This window comes from Aplidium turbinatum, chromosome 18 (genome assembly GCF_918807975.1).
Source record: "Aplidium turbinatum chromosome 18, kaAplTurb1.1, whole genome shotgun sequence".
In the NCBI taxonomy this organism is placed as follows: Eukaryota; Metazoa; Chordata; class Ascidiacea; order Aplousobranchia; family Polyclinidae; genus Aplidium; species Aplidium turbinatum.
In genome coordinates, this window is record NC_137489.1 from 12,883,373 (window position 1) to 12,899,570 (window position 16,198).

Consider the following 16,198-nt stretch of genomic DNA (forward strand, 5'->3'; position numbering starts at 1 on the left):
CAGGGCTCGATTAACCACGAGGCACAGGCAGGGCCGGATTAAGGCGGGGGCTGACGGGGCTGTAGCCCCAGGCCCACCACAAAAATAGGCCCACCGATAACAACTTGCTAAGAGCAACTGACATGCTTATTGTCAGGATCGAAAGAATAAAGAACGAAAATCATAGAACAAATGCTAACTGTGTAAACCAGTGGTTCTTAACCAGGGGTACGCCTCCCCAGGGGGCATCAGCTAATTTCCAAGGGGGCGCGATACCTAGCTTGCTCTACTACTTAAAACCGTTATTTTAATTGAGTTATGACCTTGCATAATGGAACGGTTTCATAAAACTAGTCGGCTCTGCAGGATAGAAAAATTAAAAAAAAAAGATCTCGATTTCAAGAATTCGAAAAAAAGGGTAGATTATTAAAAGGCTGTCATCATTATATCGAAGAAATTTCAAGAAAGAAGATAAGAAAATTATTCTTGGATAGCGAAGGTGTATCTGAAGACACATCTCTTGATCCATCGAGCAGATGCAAATTTGCCAATCATTATTTGACTCATATTTGCCAATCATTGACCAAATTATTTTGTGCATGAAGTCCCGAATTGCAGCATATCGTCTGCAAATAAGATTTTCGTTTCTGGCGGAATTAAACACCATGTCTAACTGTAAATTTGAAGAAAGTGCTAAAACATTGCTTTACTATTATCCAGATGATCTATTCTAGAAGAATCACTGCCTGAAGAGATGATTCATTTTTCTGCACTGCTATAACAACACTATTTTAACAGAGAATGCAGCGAAGAAACTCAAAAGTTTAGATTCATCAATGAAAATGAGTTTATGATGTAGCCTATGCATTTTCTAACGTATCTGTTGTAGGCCTACTAAGAATATATCTTTGTCTGATCATTTCTAATTGTTCAGGCGAGCGTTCATTTTCAGTGCTTAAAAGAGTAAAGAATCAACTGCGTTCATCCATGGGCCAGAAAAGGTTGCATTCCTTAGCTCTACTCTGCATTGAAAACTAAATTTTGGAAAAAATATACACCGATCATGTTAAGAGCTTTGCTTTGTCTAAATCTAGAAAACATGTCATTTGAATGTGTTTAATAAGTAAATACTGTACTTCGGGTATAATTTTTTTTATTTCATTTTAAGTGTAAATTGGTAGGCTAAAATGAGAGGAATGAAATATAGGCCTCAGATTACCATATAGCCCCAGGTCCATCAAAACCTTAATCCGGCCCTGGGCACAGGCCTCAGGCAGAACACAATATTTCTGTTATTTCACTTTTAATGTAGAATTTCATGCTAGCATATACACTGAAATGCCCATCGAGGCATAGTATTATACTATTATTACTGCTTGCATGGTCTTGGGCACATTTGCTACTTGAAAAGTTACTTGCTTTGTTAGGCTTCAGTTGAGCACTGCTGCTCTGCATCGAAAGCGATTGCCAATATGAGCCCCTAAACTTAGCTGTGCCTCCGGCCCTCGTGAGCCTTAATCAGGCCCTGCTCTTGACGCAGGGCCGGTTGCAACTTTTGAAAAGGTACCATTATAAAATCCCCTTTCAACTTGGTTTGGTAATTACAGAAGAAAAAAGAGCAACAGCTGTGGTGGGAATCAAACCCATGTCAATGTAATTACTACCACCGCCCTAACCCAATGCGCCAAACCAGCCGATGGGGAACGAATGACCAAACTGAGCTAGAATATACGTTTTCCTTTGTTGCTCAGAGGGGAATTTTTTATGGTACCTTTTACAAAGTTGCGGGCCGGTTACCGAAATTGGCAGAGTGAAGTTTTCCGATTGTTGAAGTGTTGTTGCCGTGGAATTATTCTATTCACTAGGTGCCGCTGAATGGAGAGCAGTCCTGAAAGCACGTTGCTCAAGCGAAAACCCCGAGAGCCGAACCAGTGTCGCGTGATCTTGAGCCGGCGTAACCACTGAGCTAACGGAGCTTTTCTTATGTTTCCTTGTGTCTTATTGCCGTTGCGAAAGCTGAAGGCCTTTTAGGTCCCTTCGGTTCTGCTATTAGAATTTGTGCGTTCTCTTGCAATCGGCAGTTTGATACACATGTAGTAGTAGGCTACGTAGTTTTACAACTGTTTAGCATTGTGTAGCTTAATTGATTAAGCAGATGAAACCACAAAGCAATATCATGGCATTCATCACGCAAAGAAAATCAATAAAAGTTCATTGCTTCCACGTCTTCAATTGCTGAAACAATGTAGAAAAAAACTGATTTGCTGTCTGAGAGATTTCATGTCTTGTGTGCATGTTATTTTGTTCCCAACGGAGAAAACAATAGGCTTACTAACAAACAGAATCCTTTTTTTTTGTAAAGATTCACTGAGCCATAATACACAGCGAAAAATCATAGTTGATGTGATTTTCTGACATTAAGTTAACGTGAAACAACAATGCATCAATTCTGGTTTTTGGTCGAGTTGTCCTACGTGAAGTGAGCCATATATCTAAATATTGTTGCTCATCTGCTTGAGTAGTGATGTAAATATCGCACCAAGGGAGGGACCAAGGAGTTGCTGAACCACCATGTTGCGCTACTGTAGCCTATATCGGTCGGAAAAAATGTCACTTACTTCGTTGTACTGAAGTGGTGTGTTCAAAAATATGAAAATGGAGACATGTCACATTTGAAAATATCTTCGGCATTATTTTGTTGAGTATATCAACTGTTGCACTACCTGGTGGCGCGTCATTGACTCTTCAGCATGGCCTCGCTATGAACAATGATACTACGACATATACGATATGCTATAAACATTAAAACAGCTATTTTCCTAAGCATGCAAAGTAAACTTGAAATTTGATTTAAAACCCTGTATGCAGTGTCCATGACCAGTTGGATATTTGTATGTTTGCAGGCATATACGGTAATTGATTGAAAGTATCATCATCATCATCACGTGCCGTCTCCGATCCGAAGGTTGGCTGTCATTCTCTTCCACAAGTCACGTTCTTCCGCTACTCTTTTTGTTTCTCCAATGCTTGACAAATCAGCCCACTGTATAACGTCATCTCCCCATGTTCGTCTCCTTCTCCTGCACCTCTTTCCTTCCACCATACCTTCAATGACCAATTGATGTAGCTGTCCTGCCGATCCTCTCAAAATATGTCCCGCGAATTTCATTTTTTGTTTTGCTAAGTCGTTTGCCCATCTATCTTGCACTCCAATTCTTTTCCTAATTGCTTCGTTTGTAATGTGTTTTTTATATGATATTTTTAATATTCTTCTGTAGCACCAGAGTTGAAAAGCATTAATTTTTTTTGTGAATTTCTTTGCTGTAGGTCAAACTTTCACTTTCATATGACATGACTGGTTTGATGTAATTGTAAATTTATTTCTCCTCTTAAAAATTCCTTGCATTTCCAAAATGACGCTTTTGCTTGACCGATTCTTCTTTTTACATCATTGTGGCATCTATGATCTTCCATCTTGTGTAATAAGGGACCCTAGGTATTATAAGATAACCACTGGCCCTAAGCTGTAGTTACTTTTATTAATGAACGAACTTGACTAATCAGATAGGACAATCAACTAACAGCAGTAACGAAGCTCAAATATAATCTTGACCTTACTACACAAAATGATAAGTGACACGAAAAGGTTTCACAATGAATAATAAGAATAACAAACACTTGGTGTGACGTCATAATCTTACATCCTCCTTTTTACAAATTAAGACGGTTAGGTGGTTTACGTGTTCTACAACTTCTGCGTAGGTTTATCTGAATAGGTTCAGGGAGACAAGAGTTTTGTTCATTTATGTGATTACAAGCAATGTCGGAATTTCCAACATCACTATTATTTGAACTGTTCAACATATTATCACATGGATCAAAAACAGGTACATCAATAACATTCTTTGATATGAGTGGTGCTTCATCACAGGTGACATTTTAATAACTTTGCGACAAGTTTTTGGCTGATTCGACACCACCATCAATTGGTTTTTTGAAAGCTCGGAGAAATCTCCTGTTCCTCTCTAAAATCATACCACTAGGCAATTGCACCAAATAGCGACAGTTATCACCACATTCTTTTATAACACCACAATGATCAAATCGCTTAAATTTTGTGTTTTGCACAACCACTTCATCACCGACCCTAAAAGAAGACAAGTCTTTGGGCTTCAAGGTATTGTAGTATTTTTCACTACGAATCTTAGCCTCATACATTTTTCGATCATTTTCACCCACTTTGTCGCACCAGCACCGCTCAAAGTTTTTTCGGTGTGCTGGGACACAGTCTTGCACCGGATGACCGTAGAGTAAAACGGAAGGGCTTAGCCCAGTAGCTTTATGAGGAGTGTTTCTGATTTGCAATAGACCTTTGGTCCATGCATTCATGTCGATCACTTTGCCGTTCATGCATTTACGAGCTAAACGTTTAGCATTTTTGACTGCTAATTCAGCATAACAGTTCGCTTGTGGATATTTCGGACTACTTGGTACCCACTTAATGGACCAACTCCAAGAATCATAAAACGCTTTTATATCTTCAGATCCGAATGGAGGACCTTGATCACTCCATATTTGATCGGGCACGGCAGTAGCCTATCAACAAAGACTGCTAAGAAAATCTATGAGAAAGTTTGAACCCGCATGTAGCCTATGCTGTCTGTCAACACATAACCTACCACGAGCCGACGATTTTACTGTCTTGTCAATATACTTGTTCCACGGCTCGATTGCCCTCTTTTGGTTTTGAAATTCGTGCCAAAGTTGTATTATGATTATCGGACTGCGGACGCAGGTGTTTTTACTTTATAATTGCTTTTGCAGCCTACCAACTCAAAGATCATTGTGTTTGAGAAGTCACGTAGCCTAGGTACCTTTTTGTGTTGGAAATTCAGTAGGCTACTTCGAGGAAGCAAGAGGATAATAGGACGTCTTCCCAGACATTTGCGATACTAGCTTTGAATTTGGAGCCGTATTGAAGTCCTTAAGTGTGCAAAAAAACAGGTTTTATTCCCACACGTAGGCCTACACTTAATTAAATTAAAAATTAAATGATTGCAAGTAATGTGTGTTGCAGTTGAGCGTGCGAATGAGGAATTTGTAGGACGGCATCAGGCCCCTACAAGAACCAATACTGTCACATGACAAAGTGAAAGGTTCATCAAACGAACAGAATTACGTTACTACTAGCCTTTTTTATACCGGTACTGCTTTTTCTTTAGCAAAGATACAATCAAAACTGTAGTGTTTCAAAAAGCATTATCAATGTTTGTACAGAAATTTTATAGCAGTGAAAAAGTTCAATATGCACTAACAGAAAATTGCACATTTGTTAAAATGTTGATCGCAGTAAAAACGCTATACAATGCCAGAATAAACTAATGAGCACATTTATGAGGAATAAGTGGAAGACTAACTACACAGCTACATGAGTAGTAACGAAAAAAGGTATATTAGAAGGTAGGTTTTTGTTTGGTTATGCTTAATCAATTACACGTTTTAATAAGGAGTTTTCAAAGACAAGTTAGCGTCATTTTGTCACTTTTCTTTATTTCCTTCTTTACAACCTACAAGTCAATTCTCGCTAACCGATGTGAGAATTCTGGTTTCTCCAAAAGCATAATCGTGAGGTAATATTTTAATGACTCTTGAGATGGTTGAGTGAAAAAATAATAGCTCATGCTAGTTATTATTGGAACTATTCTGAAAGGATTTTAGGCTACAACGTTTTCCTAAACAAGTTTTCTGGTCACCTAACCGTTCACCTTGCAAAGGCCAAAATATCATTTCGCCCATGAGAAGAACAAGTTGCGCAGATGGTCTTTACCCTAAGCCCACAAAACACCGCACTTTTTTACAGAAAAGACATTTGTCGGTATCGTTTTGCAGCACCATCTTATAGCACTAAACTTGTTTTACCATAGTTTTGTAGGAAGGCTACAAAACGACTCAAAATTTCAAGTAGGCCTCAAAATTTAGGGTACGGTAGTACAGTTTGTAACTAGCATAATATAAAAAAATGTAGCTTTCTATTCACAGCGTTTGTAATTTTGCATTTGTTTTCCTAATATTGTCAATCATCTTTGCTGTTTTCTACAGGCAAAGTAGGGTGGTCGTAATGTGAGACTTGTATATTGATCTGTGTTCCATATACTTTACTTCCCTCTTCATAATCAGCCATGTCGATCACAGCGTTTGTAATTTTGCATTTGTTTTCCTAATATTGTCAATCATCTTTGCTGTTTTCCAAAGGCAAAGTAGGGTGGTCGTAATGTGAGACTTGTATATTGATCTGTGTTCCATATACTTTACTTCCATCTTCATAATCAGCCATGTCGATCATAGGATCTTCATCGTCGTCGTGAACATGCACAAAGGTGTGGTGGCCTCTCCTCGATTTCATCTGCAACATAAATTGCATTTTGGTGTTTTGCGGTTTCTAAAGTTTTTTCGGTTCATTGCGCACAATGTTTTCACCAGGGCAGTGCTCAGGCAAAATACATACGACTCCGACTCCTTGGTTTATAACTGGCCAAATCTACAAGTATGCTATTCGAAACTACCAGGATTATGCTCTGCTGCAAGAAGCTTTCCTAGTCCGAGGATGAAGATTCAATCAATCAACTTTGACTCCGGACACGTCAAAATCCTTCCGCCTCCACAGCCCTGGTTTTTACGCTGTGAACAAGACTCACAGCTAGAGCCAGCCGACTTCTCATTGTTACTTTACAAGTTTACATTTGCCAGCAACTCAATGTAACAAACCTTTTTTGCAACAACAAAGCTATTCAAATCTAGTCGGCCAAAAGGCTGCTAACTCTTCGTTTGCTTAGAATAATGCTCTATAAAATGATAATGTGTAAAAACATTTGTTAGGTTAATGGTGAAGTGTAGACTTTAGTTAATTAAACGTTGCCAACTTTGAGCATTACCTAAACTGAAAGTAGGGCTAAGTCTTGGATGAAATAAATCTGCATTTCACTAGTGACTAATGCATTCAAGGCCACCGATGCGTTACAATACCCAGGAGTAAATAAGCTTCAGTTTACGAAAGTTCATTCAACACGATGTAGTTTTATACTATAACTTCAGTAGCCTATTTCCATCTGAGCTAACTTACTTTAAATAGAAAAACGAGAACAGAATATAAAACTGTTCACATTCGCCTTTTGAACAAACAGTCAGAGCAGTTCAGCTCCGCTTGTAAAACATCAAATTGATTGTGTACTTTCATGTAACAATTTGGACGACTGTTAAAATATAAAAATTGGTGATAATGTTTCACTGTCTTGTAGTTTCACTATCCTGCAATGTTTAGTTTCAATTTTGTTATAGGCCTACAATATTATATGAACACCTTCTGTTAACTAAAAATTATCATTCGAGCAATAATTGTGTGGAAATAATTATTGGAATCAGATAGTCAAATTAGTTAGAATATCCGTCAGACAGACAGAAAATCATTAGACAGCTAAATTAACATTTTAAACCACCGCTTAACCATCCTTACATCTATAATAAAATAACCACAGCCCTACACAAAATTGTATTAGTGATGACACCTTAATATATTACAAGGTAGCCGACAATTTAATTTTGGGAGAAATTGGCCACCAGGCTTCCCGTAGCTACATTTTTCGTGTAAAGTAGGATAATGATCAAAAAGTAGGTCACAATGTCAAACTACAGATCTGAATACTTAAAATATTATGCGTTTTATTTTTTCTTGCCTTCAATCGCACTGCAGTATATAACCTTGTGAAATTTTATTTTGTATGTTATGCGCTCTGAGGATGCGCATTGTCATGGTGCGCGAAACGTCAGTGAAGCAATAAATCATCTGGGATGTTGCGATTGTAAGCTATATGTAAAATGTATGTTTACAAAGCGATGCAACTAACCAGATGTACTCTCCTGTCACCTTATCCCAAACTGGTAAGTCCCAACATTCAAACTAATGAGTGAATCTTCTTCCTACTGTGTCTCCGAGTAGTGCAATCGCAACCCCTTTGGGGTTTGCTTAACTGTTATTTTAGATTTGTTTTAAATCGTTCCTCTTAGAGTACACAAAAAGTAACAAAAAATGTTTATTGCAGGAATGTTTACTTTTTATCGGTTTTCATCTTAAAAATATTAGTCATGTCGACCTTATGGGTAAAGACACAATTTAAGCTGGTACTTTGTTTTTGTCTTACAATTTTTGCATTTTTTTTTTACTTGATATTTTCAAGTTCAGATACAAGTCCAGACTCCTACGGCGAAATTAATTGGTCCAAAGTTTCGGAGAGTTCTGAAATACTTTCTCCAGATTCAGCATATTATGGAATGCGTTACAAAGATAAATATGCATTGCCATTAAATTGGTTTACGAGCAAGTCTGTCAAATCAAAACACGAAGACTGGACGCCTTACTTCACTACTTTAATCAAGTCGTTTCATAAATATGAATTAGAAAACCCAAATAAGATTAAAAATCGTTTTACAATATCAGCCAGTGTTGTCACAGCAAAGCATTACTACAGAGTGGGAGAAACTTTTACGGCAACACTGCAAGCGAGAGATAGTAAGGGAAGAGTTAAAACATTTGGTGGTGATTATTTTCGTGCGAGGCTGATTAAAGACAGAACAAAGTTTCCAGATGGAATTCCTTGCCGCGTCATAGACAACACCGACGGAACATACACGATTGAAGCGCCTCTTCCTATGAAGGGAAAACTCATCTTGGACATAAAACTTGTTTTGTCCGTTGAAGCAGCACACGAACTCAACACCCAGCAAACTGCCTATGGTTCATGGGGTCGTAATTATATTGGTATTTTTGAAACTGGAGAGTCTTCGAAATGCGACATGGATTTTAATACCAACCAAACGTGAGTAAATCTTAAACAATCATTTTTTTGTGAAGCAATAAATGTAGTTTCGACAAAGATGAAATTTTGAAATATCTACATGCAACTGCTAATGCTTTTCCTAAGTATCTTGGAGTACGAAAATATGTTAAAACTTATCAGGGTCTTCAAGTGAATCTCTTGGGTTACTGATTAGAAAAAATCTCAAACAATGGCATTCAAATATAATTTCGAGGACCGGCACCGGGCCGCGGACGTGCGGTTTAGAACCACTGGTTTAAAGGGGTCCATCGTCCACGGAATAAAAAAAGGTTGAAACTACTGCCTTAGACATTTTAGTTTGTGGCAACAACTTTGTTTACAAATTTAACTATTAGGCCTACTTGTTTCTTTTCAATAAAGCTACTTTAGTTGTGATGGAATCATTTTACTTTTCAAGCACTCTTTTGTTCAGGTAGGCCTACAGTGACAATTTTCAACAAATCTGTCCATCCAATTTTATATCTGCTAAATTTTACTGTATTGAATTTTTATTTGGCATTCGGCTACTTAGCTACTCGATTTCTGGTTGAGCGATTTGGCACAGACTAGGCACACTAAAATAAAAAAATAAAATAATTGCAAGAATTTAAAACGAACAAAACGATTCCCCACCTATAAAATTGTAATTATTATTAATTAAGATTTTGTTTGGTGTTTCAGATTGAGGTCTTACGCAAAGTGTGATTACAGCAATTTACGCAACAACGAACCCTGGTTTTGCCTTATGCCACCTTCAAACCGCTGCACTTCGATAAAGAATCTCGAGAGTTTCAAACCAAATGGAACTTATACGAATGTGATAAACCACTGCGAAAGGCATAGATGCCATGTATCCATAAATACGAGCGTTGAAATTACAGTTTCCAGAAACAGAAGCAACCAGGACCAGCGAGCAAACTTGCCAAAGTGCAACAAAATGTTTTCTAAAAACATGTTTCCAGGTCAAGTAACAGGTTATTTCGAAAACAGTGAATGGAAATCTTTGCAATGTAACAACTTAAAAAAGTTTTCGAGTTTGAATAACAAAATAATATATTTTCTTGGTGACTCAACTATAAGACAATTTTATTATTTTTTTAAAAAAAAATTTAAGTTGAAAGATACTGGGCCTGACAATTCGCATTTCTGGCAGCAACCGCGAATAGCAAAACCAAACCGACCCAATCCGAAAAATTTAACACTATATTATCGGGCCCACGGCCCACCTTTGAGAAATCCTGGCCCCCCGAGTAGTCGACCATATATCAGTGATAGTATTGTCGAAATTCCAGTTGGGGGAAAAAACGTTGTGGTGGTTTTTAACATTGGGGCGCATTTGCTGTGGCGTGATCCATCTGTGTTTCTGCACAGGATCAAAGGAATCAAAGACGCGATAGTGAAGCATCATCAAAAATTTCCAGACACAAAATTTATCGTTCGAAGTCAAAATGTAGTAGAGTATCAATTTGAATGGAACATCCATCGATTTGAGACTCTTTTCAGAAAAACATTTTCAACCATGAAAAATTCCGTTTATTTGTGTGTGTGGGACATAACAGAAATGTGGCCGCTGCTTGGTGTGCATCCCAAGTCAGAAACGTTAAATCAACAAGGTATGCTAATGTTTAGTTTTATGGAATAAAGCTACAGCAACAGTGCCTGTTACAGTCAGTCGTTTCACCAAATCAGACGTCACATAAAACCGTTAAGATCTATTGAACCTGGCGTCTTACGTAATGGAATATTACTAAAAAATGAGCAGAGATTTCATCATCTGTTGTAACACCTGTGAAATATTTCATCATTTTAAATCTTGAATTACGAGATGTTGCGTAAGTCAAATTTACCTGGTGCTAGAATTGCTTCACAATGCTTATCATTATTACCAGAGGTGGGCAGTAACTAGTTACAAAAGTAACTAGTTACTGTAACTAGTTACTTTTTGAGTAACTGTAACGGTAACTTCGTTACTATTTTCCAAAAGTAACGAAACGCGGTAACTAGTTCCTATTTTAGCACTTTTTCAACAGTTACAGTTACAAGTTACTTTTGTATTGAAATTTCTGTTTCTAATTTCCGTCCATTTCTCTGCACATGTTTGTGTCATGCTTTATGCGTGTTTGCTGCGCGTTGCGCAATAATGCATTCTTCTCGCAGCTGTATCGGAGCAGCACTGCCCAACGCTCATGCGCGGCGCTCTTGTTTTGTGATCTTATGGAGCAGGATTGTCATATTGGCGAATTCATCGCCAAAATCTAGAAATCTGGCGATTTTTAAAGACGTTTGGCTTCATATTTATGGTTTGGCGATTTGGCGCTTTTTGAGAACTGGTTTGGCTAAATTAATTGCTTTTGGTAATAGATCAATATGTGACTTCTATGCAATGTTTAGCAAAAGTGTTTGGTAACACTTGATAGCTCAGTTCATGCTTGTCGTATAGCTGCCAGAGGTGTACAGGAGCCGTAGTTTTAGAGTAACCTGAAAATATGTATAAATTGCAATAAATTTAAACTTCTTGAAAGTAACTAACTAACTGACTATAAGCATTCGCCGCCAATGTGCGGGTTCAACTATGGCAAGAGGGACTGGCAGCCGGACCGACATTAGCCAACATGGAGCTCACACCCATGGAGAGCCTTCCTCCCGGAAAACGTGAACCGTGGAAGTATTATGCCTCAACCGCTTAAGAACTGGTATTGGCAGGTGTAAAACTTTGATGAGACACTGGGGGTATTCCATGGGGAGCACAAGTTGCAAATGCAGACAGGAGCAAACAATGCAACATCTGCTCGAATGCCCTGACCTTAAAGCAAGGTGCTCTGCACAGGATTTGGCCGAGTTCAACGATAGAGCAAGAGCCTGCGTGATGCTCTGGGCTACGGCCGTGTGACACACGATGAAGAAGAAGAAGACAATAAGCATAAAAAAACACGCAACGATTATAAGCAATAGTGTGGAAAACAGACAGACGGAAAACAAATTACATTAGGAAAAGGCAACTGCGTAACTAGAAAAGAATTTGCACCACAGGGTGCGTGATACATCTAATAAATGTTGAAGAGAAGAGAATGGAGGCGCCTCCCGCAAATAATTGTTTGTTTAAATTTGGATTGCAGTGTTTGATTAGCCTAATAGCGCTTGCTGAATTTTTGTTTCAAATTGGGATTTGCTTTTGCGTAAAATTTTAAATGAGTCAGTAGAGAATTTTTTAGCTGTGCAAAAAGAACACTCCATGATATGGTCTTTGATGGCATTTTTCTTTAATCTCAAAGTTCAGATGCTCCCATACTCTCGTTTAAAGAGAATGTCCTCACAGATTGATAACCCCTGTTGATAATTTATGCCATAAACAGAGATTTTTAGGCAACTGATCTCAACTGACTGATTTGTTTTGATGCTAAACCAGCTACGTAATGCCCAGTGTGTTGTTATTTATGAGCGCCACTTCGTTTGGTCGTTTGTTTGTGCGTCAGCAAAACCTTACATTTTGTCCACTCTATGGTTCTTGACGTTGAATCAACGTAGTTAGAAGTTTGCGCTGGCAAACGCAGTTTGTACTTTTTGTGCATGACGCTATCATTCGAATCATTTCTCTTCTCTTTTCGTACTATATATGTCTATATGACGTCTGATCTTAGCGAAATTCATAATTTTAATGTTACATTAGTTAACTGCAGTACATGAGGGTACCAGTTCTGTTGAGAATTGATTTAGTAGTTAGAAGAATCGCCCGACAAAATTTCGGTGATGAGTGCATGGGTATTGCTACCCACGCTTGCAATGACTCTAAAAAGGTTGTCTGACATCAAAACCAACAACAGCATTGCTGTGTGCTTGCCGTTGGTGGACGTTCTTGTGGAAGCAATACAAACCAGATTTGGTCATTGGTTTGAGGACAGCGACTCTCAGCTTGCTGCTGCATTCCACCCACAATTTAGACTTACCTGTGTCCAATGGCTGACAAGCGACACTGCTGAATTGAAGACCACAATAAAACAAAACATGCGTCAAGCAATTGAAGAAGCAAACTGCTCTGCTGAAGAGCGGAGCAGCAGCGACACTGAAGTGGATAGTGATAGAGCCACAGAGGAGTTTTTTGCACCACTATATGCAAAAAACAAAAAGAGAAAACAATGCGCGTTGAATCTGTTGCAGGAGTATTTGGAAGCTGACCCTGAGCCCAAGTTAAGCGGTTCCAGATTCACAAGCGGACCGATGAAAAAAATGTTTTTAAAGCATATCACTCCCATTCCGTCAAGTGCTGCAGTGGAAAGGTTGTTTTCATTGGGCAATGATATTTTAAAGCCCAAAAGAGCAGGCCTAAGTGACGAGCATTTGCACTTTAAAATGCTCGTATTTCTCAAAAAAAATAAGTATATTTATACTGAGTAATTTTTTTAAATAAAACATTGTTGGTTTTGTACTTGTGCTGTTATGTTAGCATGGATGGCTATAACACTAGCCTAATAGCCTATATATCAAACATTGCGATTAAACTGGACTTACATGCAGAGCTGGCCAGGTGCAGAACTTTATGTTGAGATTTATAAGTAACTGAAAGTAACTAGTAACTGTAACTAGTAACTGTAACTAGTTACTTTTTTGAAATCGGTAACTGTAACGGTAACTCAGTTACTATTTTGGCCAAGTAACTGTAACTGTAACTCAGTTACTTTTGAAAGTAACTTTGCCCACCTCTGATTATTACGTCACAGCTGCAAGTTATGTGGTTTGAAATATCCAAAGTCAGTTTCGCCATTTTTAGAATTGTCGTTGGAAAGGTTGGTCGATTATTAAAACTGTTTTGCTTGTCCTTACCAACTAAACGAAACTTCCGTCTTTTATCTCAGTAATTTGTATTGTGGTGACAAGTTTAAGTGGGTACGGTGTTGCGCCTCCTTCTTCGACAGCCGCTGGCTATTTTTTGCTGAAATACAATTCTTGAAAAAGACATTTTCAGAAGAGTATTTCTTTTTCGGTGTCATCGCATACAGACGAACGGATCCGGGAATTTTATGTTACAGCTTTCCCACGAAGATATTATGGTTTACCGCTGTGACCAGTACCATAACTAGAGGTTTAGGACAGAGAAGAAAAGAATAGTTAAATATAGCTCGCTGGCTCATTTTGTGCATGTTATATTTTCGACACAAAATATAAGCGATTTCATCGCTCCCTGCCACATTCTTCTTCTTCAATTGCCTTGCCTGAACCAGACATCGAACCAGGGGCGTATTCTCAATGGAAGCAAGGGAAGCATTGCTTCCCCTGTCAAAATTGAAAAAAGAGAAGCTGATATTTTTCAGTAAAACGATTTCGTAATTTCTTTACCTAAATGCGATTTAGAACGGTTTTTAACTCATGCCCCCTGTATGAGTTTGAACTCGGTTTTAATTTTAAAAAAGTTGGAAGCCAACGGAAGCGAAGATTCGTATTGCATCCGTTGCTCTCGTTTTTGCAAAAAGAAGAAACAAGTTTGAAAGAAAGGAAAAAAGCAGCGCAAAGTTTTCGCAATTTACGTTTCTTTTAACTAATCGCTGGAAGCGATTTAAAAATTGCTTCCAGTCGCGGGGTTGCCAGATTAGCCAAATTCCGCGAATTAGTTTTTTTTTAAATAATATTTCAAAATGCATAATAATCAATATTTCTCTAATATTGTAACCTTACCAGATGAAACCATATTCAACATTGTTCAATACATGTTCTATACTTGTTTAATACTCGTAATGTGGCGGATCAAAACTCATCCGCTACTTTTATAGGCTAACTTGCTATTTTTTGGGCTACTTTCAGAATTATTTTTGCTACAATTTATTAAAATCCACTACAAGTTATAAAATATATGTGTCAATTTTATTATTTTTGATAGAAACAGGTAAATATATCCATTTGGCCTTTTTTGTGTAATATTTTCCTTGTTTTGGCCTTTTCTTTGTATTATTTTGGCTTTAAAACTTTTTCATAGTCTGGCAACTCTGCTCTGTTGGATGTTCTGCCAACCGTTGTGCCAGTGAGCTGTGTAATGAGAAAATCTAGGGCACTGTTATGGTTATAATATCGGCCTTGTAAGCAAAAGTTTGAGCCAAATGTTGGCTTTACACTGTTATCCTGGCTGGATAGACTTTGGAATAAGACAGGATATGTGAGGTCTAAGCTAGACTTGACTTTGTAGCTGAGTTTTTGGTGTTCTCTAATTATAGTCGCATTTTTGCCCTTTGCCCGTTCGTGTGTAAGAGCTACCTTTAATAAGTTAATAGCTGTTTATCTGCTAATAAATTTCATACAAAAATTACCCTAAAAGTGTTTCCAGAAAGCAGTATAATTCATTATTTGAGTGTAATTTTGCAAAAATTTTCCGGGGGAGCATGCCCCCGGACCCCCTTAGAAAACACGTGCCTTCGGCACGCTCTATTCCCCCACGAGTTTTATTGCTTCCCTTGCTCAACCAACCAGGATACGCCACTGCATCGAACGGCCTCAGATAAAATTAGACTAAATATTCCTGTTATATGTTGCATGGATAATTGTTTCTGTCTTGTCGTTAAATTGTTTCAAATGAGTTTGTTTTTGTCTGCCAGGTGCACGCTTTCCAAAAAGTTCACCAGATAAAGAGAGCTGCTCCAGTTTTTGCTTTCTTATTAAATGGCCGAGAAATTTATATTGTTTGGTTTTCATATCTTTTAACAGAGATCTGGTTTTAAATCAATCTTATTAGTAATTTCTGAAAAAGGCCAATAGGCCATAACAACCTGAATAGATTTATGTTCTCTACAACGGTGTTGAATAAGAAATAGTTGATTGCGCTAAATATCTAGGCTCTAGAAAGTGATAGTTGGCAACCAACTCTTGTTCGAACCTTACGGTGCTCCACTCTTATGCAAACTTGCTAGAACTGTTGGCATTTTGTCGAAACTGAAATAATTGCTTCGTCTGTGAGACACTGACTTTCCTCCTTCTGAATAGATGCACTGATAGCCTACAATTTATCTATTTGCTAATTACTCTAATTATCTGCTAATTTTTAGATGATAGATGAAATCCTTGAACTAACGAGTGGTTCACCACTTCCAGCAACTAAAGAAGTCAAATTCTGAACAATAAACGTCTTGCAACACCTACTTTACAATTGGCAATTACTTCTACTTTTGGACTGTTTCATCATTCAATATCGGCTACAACTCTATATTACAATCATCTACAGTCTACAGCACTACTCTAATAACATTAATTCTCAAATTCTATTCCCATAACACACAACTCTGATCACATTTATAATCGCAACTGTAATAACAACAATTCTAAAATCACGCAGCTATTTATAACAGGTTGCTTGGACCAGAAACTTCCAC

General features: G+C 37.9%; 1 protein-coding gene across 1 annotated transcript; it reads left to right on the top strand.

The window, feature by feature from the left end:
- Positions 1-8,304: 8,304 nt before the first annotated feature.
- Positions 8,305-10,491, top strand: LOC145787188 (NXPE family member 3-like). The gene is made up of 2 exons (XM_082598911.1): positions 8,305-8,849; positions 9,531-10,491. Exons 1-2 carry the CDS (start codon positions 8,305-8,307, stop codon positions 10,489-10,491), a joined length of 1,506 nt encoding a protein of 501 aa, XP_082455037.1.
- Positions 10,492-16,198: the final 5,707 nt, after the last annotated feature.

Bases quoted from the DNA above. Each gene is read 5' to 3' on its own strand.
- LOC145787188 (XM_082598911.1), top strand. From the start codon at position 8,305: ATGCGTTACAAAGATAAATATGCATTGCCATTAAATTGGTTTACGAGC. The intron at 8,850-9,530 runs GTGAGTAAATCT...TTGGTGTTTCAG, and splicing joins GATTTTAATACCAACCAAAC to ATTGAGGTCTTACGCAAAGT.